General features: G+C 33.2%; 1 protein-coding gene across 2 annotated transcripts in view; it reads right to left on the bottom strand.

The window, feature by feature from the left end:
- The window catches only part of LOC149081444 (heterogeneous nuclear ribonucleoprotein L-like), a 42,343-nt gene that overhangs the window by 10,065 nt on the left and 17,431 nt on the right, over window positions 1-14,847 (bottom strand). The window contains exons 4-9 of one of the 2 annotated variants that reach the window (XM_089238376.1): window positions 13,920-14,005; window positions 11,575-11,671; window positions 10,670-10,733; window positions 6,615-6,686; window positions 5,475-5,541; window positions 2,535-2,709 (exon numbers count right to left, since the gene is read on the bottom strand). In XM_089238376.1, the coding sequence (XP_089094502.1) occupies window positions 2,535-2,709; window positions 5,475-5,541; window positions 6,615-6,686; window positions 10,670-10,733; window positions 11,575-11,671; window positions 13,920-14,005 (561 nt within the window). The remainder of the gene's footprint in view (window positions 1-2,534; window positions 2,710-5,474; window positions 5,542-6,614; window positions 6,687-10,669; window positions 10,734-11,574; window positions 11,672-13,919; window positions 14,006-14,847) is intronic. The other variant, XM_089238377.1, reaches the window with a different exon arrangement.

Here is a 14,847-nt window from a genome sequence, read left to right as displayed (position 1 = left end):
CCCCCCACTTCAGGACCACCAAAACCGCAATAAATTGAAAACCCGTGTATAAGCCGACCCCAAAAAGAGAAAAAAAATTCTTATATTTTCATTCAAAATGAATAGTTTACGGAAATTTACAATTGAAAATGATTCAAATTTTTTAATCTATTTCTTCTAAGCCCCCAAGCTCATGGTAATCCATCAGATCATCATAGGGGTGAGACATCATCGCCCTTGTCACTTTCAAAGAGGATGTCATCTTCAGTTCTGTCCATCACATTGTTAATGCAACACTTTTTGAGGGATCGGATGATAATTTCGGTGGAAACAGAATTCCACGCCTCATGTACCCATTGGCACAAGAGACCAATGTCAAGTTTTTTCAAGGCACCAGTTTTTTGTAGTTTCTTTATCATCAGAACTCATCCATTCGATCCACAAATTCTTCAAATAGTCTTTAAGAGGCTTGTTGATGCTCATATCTAAAGGCTGTACAATCAACATTAGCCACCACCAACCAATGATGTTTTCGATTTCTTTGCCTCGGCTTTGACATTATCAGTTCTGTGGGGTTTGAACATATCCTATACCAATAATGCCAGTTTCTCGAACACTGCTACAAAAAATGACCACTGATTGCTGGGGTTGATATTTTCTCATCAAAAACTGACCCGCGTATAAGCCGACCCCCCCCCCCCTCCACTTTGGGAACGAATTTTTCCACAAAAAAACTCGGCTTACACACGAGTATATACGGTATGTCATATTTTAACCCATATTTTCAACAGTCAAACTGAATTTTGTCCTTCACTGAAATCAAGGATGAAAATTATTATTCTAACTTATAAATGAAAAATTATGACTATAAATATGAATATTGTATCACATATTTGACATATTGAACTGTTTTTTTTAAAATTCATTTCAGCCCACTGTGACTTGCATTAGCACTTCATTTCCCGCCATTGGTGATTTTACCTATAATTTGTAACTTTTTCTTGGCACCATTTTATGTAATTATTGTTGATTCCCCACTACTTGAAATACTAATTTAGCATATTTTCCCTGAAAAAAACATAGTCAGCCTGGAATTGCAAGGACTGAAAGAGCATTTTCTTTAGGGATTGTTCATTCAAGCAAAGCACAATTTTAAAAATTTTCCTGTAAAGATACAAAAAATTTGAAGAGAATCTGCTTTCCAACTGGAAGATTTCAATAAGGCTGAAAAATTGGAATATTCTTAGAGAAATTGGAAGCATTGGAATCTCTGGTGATTGAAGCCAGAGCTACATAGTAAGGTTTGTTTCATACCTTTGAAGTGGTGCTTGTCACCTTGGTTCAGTGAACAAGGTCTTGAAGCTGCTGTGTAATGTAACAGCCCTGCAATTTTTTTCTTGCACACAACATTGACTTACATAATGTACTGTATTGAAGTAAGAGATTTCTTTTTATAATGTTGTTTTGGTGTAACTAGTACGCACAGGTAGTATTTTTCATATTTTTTGTGATTCTTATGTAAATCAGTAAACACCCGCAAAAAATGTTCTCCAATAAACTTCTCTTGGATAAATACTTCATCCTTTAGTGGATTAACGGTGCCATCAGAGACATGGAGAAGAATGGCTTTGAATGTGTTTTTAAATCTCTCCATAGTGAGCGTAAGGCATTCAACCATTGAAAAGGAGTTAATAAAGAGCTGAAAGAGAGATGATTATGAAGGAGTTCACTCATGTATGCCCACAAGTTTCCACATTTTTTCTAGGATAACAATTTCTATCAGAATTAAAAGTTTAAATATAATGATAAAAAGTGCATTCACAAAGAGATGAAAAAAGCAAAGAAATGGATAAAATCCAAGAAATAGTTGGAAGTAATAATGTTTTGACATTGAAAATAATAACTTCAAACATTTTATATTAATTTTTTTTTAATATTTGCTGCCCATGTTTTCTTTGTTGCAGTTCTATTGGTAATAAATAACAAAGTCCAAGGCTTCCCTAAAAGCTACACCTATTTCAAATAAGAACAAAAAAGTAATTAAAAATCATTAGGAGAAGTTCAGGAAATAATTGAAACCATCTTGAGTTAGCTTTCAATCAATTCAATAATAGTGAACTTACATGGTCCAACTGAAATGAATCTGAGAACAATATTCTTAGTGGAAGTTACCTCATAAAATGCAAAAATTCTTATTTTAGATGTTTAAATGGCTGAATGAAGCAAGCCAATAAATGTACAGATACTAATGGAACTAATAGCAAAGATAATTTTGGAGAGCATTCACTAATATGGGCAGTACAGCAATTGTGCAAACTACCATAATAAGCAAGGTAGCAAAGCGGGCACACTTGGTTCTGTCAAGGGGTCGTGTAACATATGAATGTCAGCTGGTACAGACTACAGCACCTCATGAGACTGCTTTTATTATACCGCATACTTCAGAATAGCTTTCTAGGAAGCGAAGGATTATTTTATGACTGACAATAAAAATTTTAACAAAACTCCAAATCAATTCATACACCAGGTAAATTGATAGCAAACCACTAACAAACCTTAGCCACGTTTCCATATACACAGAGCACGTTGAATACCCTGTTGGCATTCATATCCCTGTGAAGACCATAAATGATAATTACATGACCTTGGGGGGCAGCACTAGGCGGTGGCAACATAGCATTGCTGCTGCCGTAACCAGGGACATCTCTGCCATATGGAACACAAGCATACCTGTAATAGAAACAAGGCTAATTAGAATTGAAATCTAACTTCTCATAAAAAGCAAACCATTGATTAGCTAATTTTCAGAACCATTCGCACTTTTTTCTAAATATCATATTTTTCACGAATTTGACTTTAGAACCAAATATTCAAGATAAATTTCCATATTCAATGCTAGAGTGTGACAGCTGCAATACACTTCCTAAGTCTTTAGATTTGTGGCAACTTTGCATTGCAATATGTTTTTGTTAGTACAATTAGTGTTCATTAGTGCAACTATGTTTAAAAAATTAGCACTTTTTATGAATGTGATGTAATGAAGAAAAGCTATGCTTAACAGTAGGAGATTTTTATTCACACTGAACTTTTAACACATTTTCAATCATTGCTGTAAGCAATTACAAAATACATGTGTAGGATGTTCTGTTGATAACGTCCTAGTTATAAAGTGGGGGGCTTTGTGTTCTACTAACCTTTTGAGCCAATAAAACAATAGAATGAAGGCTATATATCCTCCAACTCATTTTGCTGATAAAATAAAAGTCACAAGCCACATTGCATGAGAAAATTCAGCATATAATGCAAAAAAAAAAAGTTAATTATTTTATCACCCAAGCTCACAGAACCCCTAAAACATCTTTAAGGACCCCTGGCTGAGAGCATGAGTGACAATGGACTACTCCACAAGGATAATGTGAAACCAAGAATAATATCAATGTGTGAACTTTCACAGACATTGTAAATAATTTCTGCATTAATTTTAATTCACTGATAAAGATACATTTCATGAAAAATATTTATTATATTATAAAGTTAAATACTTTAATCATTTGAATCCTTTAACATTTTATAATAAAACTAGAAAAAATTCCAATGGACTGAAAATCTTGAAAAAAAAAGTAAAGTCCAAGTTCAAAGAAAATTTTCCATTCAACCATAGATGGCACTAAAGATTACTAAAAAAATTTCTATTAGAAAACAATGTAGATTCCTATATAATAAATTTATTCAGTAGGCGTTGACTAGTAGTTAAAAAGTTGTAGTTTGTACCATAGTCCATTTCAGCTTAACTTTGCAGTGAAGAGGAAGCTACGAGGGAACCTCATCACTCGTTGCCATAGCAACAAAAGCCTCTTAACCAATGTATTGATGTGTGGCTCTGTAAGGTATGGATGATTTCTAGGATACCGCAAAAATGTTGTTGCGGTTGCTATAGATTTTTGGATAATGGTAACCAATTTTATATTATACATATTTACCAATATTTTTTTTCTAATTCAAAAGTTTCAAAAGGAAGAAACATAAGTTCAAAACGATATTTTTCCTTCTTTTTTTTTCACAAAATCATTAAAAAAATTGAAATATTCTGTATAAATGATGATCATAAAACTTCGATTTATGGGAACTTTATTTTGCAGCGAAGGAGTACACTCTCTACCTTTCTCTCCACTGCAAAGTTAACCTGAAACAAACTATAGTTTTACCAACCTATCACCCCAATGTGCCCTTAAACTTTTTTTTTCCTCCAAGGATGCCTTGAACCTCATGTGGGAAAGAAAACCAAAACTTTCCATCACATAGCTGCCAACTTTGGAGAATGAGAACTCTGGAGGTTTTCGTGCAGATCCAAATTCCATACAAAAATAAATGGGAAATTTTAGGGATATTTTCCCATTGCAAAAACCATGATATCATGCAAGCCATCACTAATCATGGCCAACCAGTAGGTTAAAGTCGCCACAGTGGTGATCAGCTGAAGTTGGTTTTCTGTGGCTCCCAACTTCAAGGTGCAAACGTGAGCCGATCTCCCCTTCAAAAAGTCTCGCCCCAGAAAGCAACAGTACAAATGTAATTCAATCACAATGCATCACTCACTTCACTTCTGAAATATAGATGGCAGCACTGGAAAATCAAACACAACACTGCATATGCACTCAGACTGTTACGTACACACAATTACACTTCCGGCACAACACACTAGATAGTAAATCACTCATAGATGGTGATAGACCTAAGTTGTATTCAGATTGAAAGAAAGTAGGTTAAAGTTCTTGAGTTAAATTACTTCTCAAAAATCAAATCTCCCAAACCAAAAGATGGCAGCAGGACATCCTCCATCAGGCCCGAAACAGAACATATGGATAAAGGAGATAAACGAGATCATGCCAATTTTGAATTTCAAAAGGCTGAATCGACACTTGCTGATTGGCGAATTTTGTGTTTTCTCTCCAAAAATGAAATATTTTTTTGTGGTTTGACGAAATGGCAACAATTTACACAACACTTATGAAGCAGCACTTTTTTCCAGGTAAATTCTTAAGGAATAACTTTTTCCCTAAATGTAAGGATTTTTTACAATCACGGGTGAAATTTGGGAGGTAAAAGAAGGAGTCTGGGAGATTAAGTAGAAATTTGGGAGTCTCCCTAGCAGCTATGCCATCAGTATCAATAGCATGGGCAGATCAGATACAGGGTGGGGGGGGGGTGATGATTGCTCCCTCAGTAACAAACATTTTTATTGGCATAAGTGTGGGGGGGGACTGAGATGTACATTCCGTCCCAACAAAACACAATCCTCATGATTCGTTCCACCCTCTGTTTGAGAAGCCTGTATTCGCTTATGATCCATAGTTGCATGAAGTTCCGGTTCATCACAATCATCACACGAAGTTCCGAAGCATTTTTGATCATTTCTCTTCTTCACTTATAATTTAAAAACCACTCTAGAGAAGAAATCATGTTAACCAAGACATCTATTACAATATATAGTTTACCTATCTTGGGTGGCATATTGAGGTCCATTAGACATATAATCCCCATAAGGGCTTCTAGCATTATCTACTGGGAAGATAGGAAAAAAACATATATATACATCCATACAAACATATAATATGAATACAAATTAAATGCTGCATATAAATAGACAAAATATGCAAAATGAAACCAAACAAAAACTTTTCTATCACAAACGACACTAAAAATAACAGTTTAAGTTTAGTTCAGAGGTGGGTGTGCTGGTGATCCAAAAGTTTTACAGCATGCCGGCTAATGCAAGGGAATAAAGTATACACAATACCTACTAAGTGCAAAGAACCAATCTAGAAATGTCAGATTTCAACAATTCTACATCTCAACACTTATCCTGAAGATAAGATTGTCTCGGTACAACTGAATATGTCTCGAGTCTTTTGGGTCATGAGTGGCCCCATAGTAGTGTTTAACCAGCACCTCCTAGAGATAGAAGGCATCCGCACGTTGCTTGTGATGTCAGTAAGTATTCCATTTTCCCTAAGAATATATTCAGGGAAAAGAATTCCCCGATTGTGTCTGTATCATCGTTGTGCGGAAAAGAAATGATTGGGCTCAGAACTGGCGATTTCTATGTCCTACATCCAATCACTATGCGGTATTTGTGAGCCAATCAGGAAGATTCTACGCCAAAATAAGAAGAGACGAAATAGGATGCCATGTTTCAAAATGTGGCAAACTTTCTAGGTAGTCTGAATGACATTTACGGCAAACACTGCAGAGGCCTTCTATTTCTAGGAGGTGCTGGTTTAACCCATTAAAAATGACTTTGATTCTTAGGGAAAAAACAGAGAGTGGAACCACTCCCACAATTTATTAGCAAGGAAAAAAATTTAAATGTTGGACGGCAAATTTTCTTACCAACTGGCGTTAATGGGTTAATTGGAATTAAAATTGAAAGTGGCAAGCTTGTAGTGCCCCATTTTCAAAGCAATGCTTAAAATGGGTCTTGTGTGTATGTGGGGTGGGTCATTCCTTCCTTGATGCACCTTCAACTTCAATGAGTTGTTCAGATTAAGCATAGGTTTGGATTAGCGAGGTTCAAATCTTTACAAACAGAATAAAGAATGATACAAGAGTGGGAAGAAAGAGTATTCAATGCTTACAATAACCAGGTGGAGCTCCATATCCTTGAGGAGGTTCTGAGAGCAACACAGGCCTGTCACTAGTCGTTTTACCTGAAAGACATATGCACAAATCACAAAACCTCTCAAGTATTCACATTTTTTAACACCAAAATTGATCAAACAAAAGATTTAACAGGCTTATAATAAACATGCTACTGATATCCATAATTTTAAATATATTTTATCAGTTAAATAATGGAAAAGTAACGAGGATAAAGACCAAAATCACACTTTGAGACTTGGGAAATATTTGTTCTGTTCAGAAATATTTACACTATCCTTGATACAGGATACATTAGAAATCATAGAAGGGAAATTACAAATAGAAAAAAATTACCTTTAGAAAGACACAATAATCACAAAAAATGATACTTCAATGGCCAAACATTCTCGAGAAAATAATTAAAGATAGAGCACAGGATGATCAAGAATAAATTAATACATTGAACATCACCCACTACTTAACTATTTTACTAAAAAATTTCACAGACAAAATAACAAACCTTTCGCATGCTATGGAAACTACCTTTGTAGGACAAGTTACTTTGTCTTGCCAACAGTAGATAACAGAGGTCTGTCCAGACTCTTTTATAGGACCCTCCTTAATTTTATGAAAAGTAAGTAATCCAGTAGATTTATTACAAAATAAATGAAATGTTAAATTTATGGTTTTATTAACTTGCATTTTGCAAAGGGTCCATTTCTCACATCCAGAAATTTTGTGTTGGGTCTTGAAAAAAAAGTCCAAAATTTCGAATAGACAGATCCCTGAAGAAGGAATGTTATATCGCGTACCTCACATGACTACAAAACAGAATAAAATACTAAAATCTACACAGACAGGTTTTTATTCTACTAAATTAAAAATTTATTTCTGCATGGTCTTTTTTGTATAATGAGTTAATATAATATTCATGCAAATGTATATGATAGTATGAGGACAGAAGTGTTAAATGTCAAAAAATAAAAAATGGGAGTTCTTTATATAGTTAAATATAACCTATCAAGATAGATCATCCTGTACATATGAGATTTAAAAAAAATGCATAATATAACCTTTTCGTCTCTTTTTCCTTCAGCTACAATCTCACAAACAACGGCAACAAGGAGAACAAAAGAGAGGCTAGCTCATGGTCTTCTCTGATATTTTCCTGTTGTACGAGATCATACCATTAGATAGCAAGCTGTTTATATAGAGTGTCAAATGTTGGTTGTAGGTGGTGGTTTGTGATGATGATGGGAGATCAGTGTTGAAATGTCTGTCAGTTTCCATTTTATAGCGAGTGATGGCTGTTGTTGCTGCTGCTGTTGGTCAAGGCTCCAACGTTTAATATCTTGTCGTGTGAATAGTAAAAATTGAGCATGCTAGACCACAAAGATATTTTTCTGATGTACAACGATTTCATCTTGATCATCAGGAAACAAAACTTGGTTCTTGCATTTCAGAAGATTTTCATTTTCTGCGATAGAGTTTTCACTTCATTATAGTTAATATCCAGCTTTCGAAAACCAAATATGTTCATTTACTGATATTGTACATTGATGACAAGCTTCTGCAGTATAAATTCATTTTGGTTTTAAGAAAATAAATTAATTCTATTACTTGTAACAGTAACGAAGATGCAAATGACTGACTGGCATTTTTCAATTTGGTATGCAGCACTGGATACGCAAGTGACTATGAAAATTTCCTTCAACTAAATATCCATTTCTTACCAATTCAGAGCTCTGCTTCTATCACTAATGTTCTTTCATCACAAAATCCTCCAAAAATCTTACTTTAAAGATACTTTGAAAAATATTAAGCAGCTTTCTTCTTGACAGATCCAATGAGAAACCGTTTCATGTAAGGAGAATAATATAAAATACAGCATGAAAGAGTGTATGGGAGATGTGGATATCTTGCTATGTAAAATTTTTTTTAGAGAAAGGATGGATAATGAATTTTTTTAAAAACACATTCTTCTATAATAAAATAAATCTTCACAAACAGCTCTTTTCTTTTTTTCATTATGAATTCATCGAAGCAGGCTTATATATTTACAATTAAGGTTGAATGCCCTTGCACCTATGGATGTTTGCAAGTTGTGAATGAATAGTATCATATTCAAGAATGCACAATTACGCCATGTGCCATTTGGAACTTCAGCAGAATCAAGACTGAACAATGGAAATATATTAATTTACTGATTCTCAAGGCCTTTTCCCTACTTTGGCATTGGTAAGAGTGAAATATTCGGATGGAGCATTGTTCGTGTGATGTTGTCAAGTTATGATGATAGATATTTTATTGGAAAAATTAAAACATGAAATGCAAAAGAATCTGAAACAAAATATATTCCAAATAGCAAAAAAAAAAAATCTATTTTGGTTTAAAATATTTATTGAAAAACTGTTTAGAAACAATGATACAAGCATTAAAAAAAATTAAATAACAAGATTTTCATAGCCATCACCAATTCAATGAGTTTCTTTGGGCAAAGGGCAATCATTGGTATGAGTTCAATTTCTTCTCATCAGTGTGTCTTCAATGTTAGTGGATGGCATCATCAGAAGGCGATTCATTCGTGTTACTGGCTAAAAAAAATTGGGCTAGTAGCTAGAAATGAATCTTCAAATTCAGTACAATCATAACTCCTGACGATGCCAATCGCTTACGTTGGGGAAAAAAACCTCTTAACGAAAAGTGACAGCAAAATCTAAAATAGATTTGATTCTACATGGCAATGAATCTTGGGAACAAAAGAAAATCAAGTCACAATGATTTTATAATATTAAATTCTGCTCATATCCATCATACTCTTCCCATGATTTTCACTGAATGGCTGCGACTTCACATAAAGAACAGAATCTCAAAGAAGAGCTTGTTTCGAACCTTGTTTGAGAAGTGGGGGTAAAAGATGCCATGCCACAAAAGGGAAATTTTACAGAAGTGTTGTTCAAAGATTTTTTAGTGTGTCTTTCTATGAAACTCACTTGTTTTAAAATGAATATCTGTTATTCATTAAAATAGGGCTTGGTGTCTTAGACCTATATGTGTAGTATAACAAAAGTACTGCAAATTAATAGAATCATCCCAATATTGACAAAAATGGACATAGTACTTTTTATTTCTGACATACAGATAGAATAAATCTTCCCTCTAAGCTGTGTGTGCGGTGGCCATACATGACCAAAAATGCTTCAGCAAATGTAGAATTTTCACCATAGAGTAGAAGAAAATCACTATATTCAATATTACAGCAGTTTATTTATTTATTCCTCACAGATGTCAAAACCCTCTGCATAAAATAACAGATTTGCACAGGTGAAAACAATGAGGATTTTTAGTCACTACCTGCAAAGGGTATTTTGTATGCATGTGTGATATTTATAATATGTACAACATATACTATGGTATAATCACAAGACATTCAGGAGCATACACAAGATTGACTTCAGGATATTTTCTTTTCGAGAAATTTTGAGTGTCCCTAATACTTAACAGCCTTTATTTACACCTTCACTGATACTAAACACCCTTCAAAAACATTTAAATTAACAGAAATTAGTTAAAATTAGCATATAAAGGGTATTTTCTTGCAATTTTTCCACTGAAATATTAAATGTTTTCCTAATTTTTGGTTGGTTTGGGGGGGGGGGGGCTGGAATCCCCTACATGCCTCTGAAACCACTTGTATTTCATAAATTGACTCAAACTCTCAGCATTCCATCAATAGAATGCCAGGTATCACAATTTGTCAGTAAAGCATACAAAAATATTAAAAAATTGTGTTGCTGAAACATTACAAAAGTAGGAAAAAAAATTTAACAAAAAAGGTCATGGTGCATCACCTAATGATGGTACTAATTTGAATCGGGCTAATTTTCACAATAAACCACATGAGAAGCACAGTTATTTGCACTTAATTATGAAGTGAAACATGCCATATACATCCTCTAATTGTAAAATTTTATGGCATAGTCCTATAATGTGGGATGGAGGGGGAATAAAATAAATTCCAGAACTGAAATAAGTCATTTAATGCTCTTACCAAGGCTTTCGTTCGTGTAATCGTAACTGTCATGGTCATTCTTGTAAACATTCAATTTCGTTGGCTAAATAGAAATGAAACAAATTAGCGAATTGGAGCAAAATGTTGACACAAATCAACACTGTATGATATGAAAGCAAACTTATGTCCAAGCTTTGATTCAAACTCCATGACCTGAAAAATATGTGAATATACACCCAGTAGTAACAGGCACAGGACATTTTTGAGTCGGGGAGTTAATATTTTTCTTCCTGGTGGGAGGGTACATTAGAGCACTGATTACCCAAAACAATTGGGGAATGTGTTTGTTCAAATAACTGATTTTTTGAGAACACACAAACGAATTCACATTCATATGCGACCAATAATGACATTAAAATTTAATAAAAGGTGCTGTTCATCACCATTCCTGACTTTCATAGCTATGGTGTAAGGAACCTTTGTTGCCTCTTAACTCCAGTGCGCAGATCTCAGTATGTGGTATGTATAGGAGGAGAAATTTTTTACCCCGGATTTTTTTTTTTAAATAATCACAGTAAAATTTCCATTGCATAGAGTATACACATTTTACTGTAACATTACTTTTTTTTACAAATTTTAGATTTACAATTGAAAAAGATGTAAATTATTTTATTAATTATTTTTCTGAGCTCAAAAAGTGTGATTTTTTTTTAAAATTTAAATACCACAAATAGGGCTTCTGTATTTATATTTCAAACTAGCTTGAGGGGTTTAATGAACCTCTTGGCAAAAATTTTCGAGTGAATGTAGCTAACCTCCAAAATTTCATCTTTCTTCCTTCAAAGTTTTCACATGGATTTTTGAAGAATCTTGCCTATTAATGATGTCACACATGAAATGAGTAAAATTCATAACTATTTATCAGACCTGCAATATTTTGTTACCTTAGCATATTCAATCTTGAGGGTACAGCAACCTGAATAGATATCACAACCATGAAGACTCTCTTTTGCTCGTGTAGCTGATTCTACATCTTCAAATGTGAAGCTCAGTTAAAAAAACATAGAGGAAAAAAGTGAAATAAACATATAAAAACTGCAATAAACAAGCTCTCTAGAGAAGTTAGAATTGCTATTTGCAAGGCTCCCACTCAAAAAAATAAGAAAAAGTAGGATGAGGAAGGGGTCTCCCCACGGACAACATAATCATAACATATTTAAAAAAAAGATATTTAAAAATAAATTTTATGTTCATAGCACTATTTCAGTATCCTAATAGCACTAACTCGAACTGAAGTAAAATGACAGAAATGACTTGGCAGCAAACATAATTTCTCGCCAAAACAGTGTACTAGCAACAACAGATAATTATTTTGCCTCTTCTCACAATATATTATTCTTTTTCTCGAAGAGTCTTCTAAAGTCCAGTCTGTCAACTCTCTTCGACAATGAACAGCAAATTATGAAGACATGTAATTTTTTTTAAGAATGATGCTCTTTCAAGACCACTTCCAAAAGCACAGTGCAAAATGTGTACATTACAAGGTTCAATGTAAATAATTCAAGGTGAACCAGATAGTTTTACTGCTGCGTTGTCCATCCGTTTTTTTTAAAGGGATCTGTTTACATTTTACTGTTCAGTGTCAGTGTAATTGTTTTTGACTAGAGATGTGAGGTAAGAATATTCTCCTGGATGTAAAAATTAGAGAATAATTGAGAATATTCATTTTTCTTTTAAATAACTTTAAATAATCAGTTTTCATTACCTGAAACATTTACAACAAAACAATTTTTGGTATAATCACCCCCAATGGCAACTTTTATTTCGAGGTCGTGACTCCAGTTCGTGATGAGAGGTTTTAAAAGTTTGGTTATAAAGATTTTAGAAACCTTCAGATTAAAACCTTAAAAAATTATTTTAAAATTAGATAAATTTTCAAAAATAAGTTCACAACAAAAGAAATTAAACCAAAGTTGATTGATAAAGGAAGCAATTATTACACAATCACTGCCATTCTAAGATACAGACCTGTTTTTTCAATGCACATACACTTAAATTCTGTATCACTCACATTTCTTTAAAAGTTGTGCAATTCAGCCCTGTTGGTTTAATTTTCTTGCTTTCAAACTTTAATATTGTGGTCTACAAACTTCAATATTCACTGTCTTCTTGACAGGAACAGGAAGGACTTAAAGGACTACTATTATAAATTACCAGAGAATAATTCTTACTGAAAATAATAATTATTCTCAAGTTATTTATCAAGATTACTTATTACAATACATGTTATTACATATATTCTTGATAATACTCTCTGGAAAGATTTCCCCGTAACTGAAGAGTATTCTCATGGAGGAGAATATTGCCTGGAAGAACTATTAATAATAATAATATAATTAGATAATATATGACTATTAATAATAATAACTTCAGAATAATTCTTATTATTTTCTATATAAGAATATTCCCCAGTAATTTATGAAAGTAGTCCTTCCGGAAAATATTCTCAAGGATATTATATGTAACTATATTATAAACAACAGGAGAATATTCTCATCAAGAACTTACAAGAATATTCTCAAGTTATTTATAATAGTAGTCCTACCAGAGAATATATTCTTGAATATTCTCCGAAAGATTATTCTCGAGAATTTTACATCTCTATTTTTAACAAATGAAGCACTTTCATTTCTAGCTTTGCTAAGCATTGTAAATATTGTTTATGCGTCTTCATGCCTTAAAAATACAGAAGACAATTGAATGCTATTGGGTTGCATCAGAATCCCTAAAACTAGAATAGGACTATGTATCCATCTGCTTTGTTAGACCGTGAAGTAGTAAATACAAAATTATCCCCCCCCCCCCCCAGACAGAACTTTTTAATGACTACTCTACTCGCTGAACTCTCAAACTAAACAAATTAAAATTAAACCAAATAATCCATGTACTCCCCCAAATAACCTTGAAAATGATACAATTTCTGCTTTGGCCGAATCATTAATTGCAATCTAGAACATCTGTAATATTTGGCAATATATGAATGATTTCCCTGCTCAATTAAAATCAATTACACAAATTTTATTGACAGGATTTGGAAAAAAAATAGTTTAAAACTGAGGAAGTAGGACAAAAGTAGGGCATTTTACCAAAAAATAGGAAAAGTAGGATGAGCGAGAGGCCTGAAAACATTTAGGAACCCCTGCCTTAAACACAACGAATATCTCCTGGATGTCTGGAACATAACATTTTACACAGATTATAAAAAAAAATGTGATGTCTCAAAGGATATTCAACCATCGACTGCACTCCATTCTTCTTGAAGATGACAATTCTCACAACTTTTCCGCTGGGACTACAAATCTTGTGAATCACTTCCTATTTAAAAAAAAAAAAAACATAACATATTCATAAACATTTATATAACACTCAATACATATATATATACTGTAACACAGTGTTTCTCAACATAAGGTACGCAGACCATAGGTGGACCGTGACGATGGTATGAGTGCAAGATGTTGTCAAGTCTGCATGCAGACTTAATAATTTTAATAATAATTGAATGAAATCATTCAATTGTGAAACTGTTTTCTTGGGTTCAAATGAAGACCTACACCCTCATATTTTAGGCAAGCATATTTCATCAAGAACTATACAGGAAATGGTGATCCTATTAACAGGATATCACTAATTGTTGCCAAAACATGCAATTTTGAGTAAAATCACCAAGTATCGCTGAAATTACTGAAATTAATGGCTATTGTAAATCACTATAGAAAAAATTTTACTTCTTGAGAAAAAAAAAACGGTAAAACCTGGTGATCACATTTCATTAAGGAAAATTACAAAAAAAAATGGGATCTTGAAAATGACAAAATACGGGAAATTGTCATATGTTGCCAAAAAACTATTACAAGTCAGCAAAATCACCAATATTTATTAAAAGTGCTGAAAATTTTATCAAGGGATGTAAATGAGACGCTATCGGAAATTGCAGTTGTAATGCATTTCCCAGAAGAAGAAGAAAAAAAAAAAAAAAGACTCCTACTTAAGCTAAAATATATATACTTTTTTTTAATTCACAAATTGCGAGAAGTTAGAATGAGATTGTCAAAAATGTGTATTACGATACTTTATTATAATGTATAGATAAGTCTCATAGATTTTCCCTTGTGAAAATCTTCCAGCCGAGGAATTGTGAATATGATCACTTGAAA

The sequence above is a fragment of the Pholcus phalangioides genome, unplaced genomic scaffold, assembly GCF_987345545.1.
Source record: "Pholcus phalangioides strain wild (caught in Gottingen) unplaced genomic scaffold, Ppha-v1.0 ptg000010l_1, whole genome shotgun sequence".
Lineage (NCBI taxonomy): Eukaryota > Metazoa > Arthropoda > Arachnida > Araneae > Pholcidae > Pholcus > Pholcus phalangioides.
This window is presented reverse-complemented; position numbering and strand designations above follow the sequence as displayed.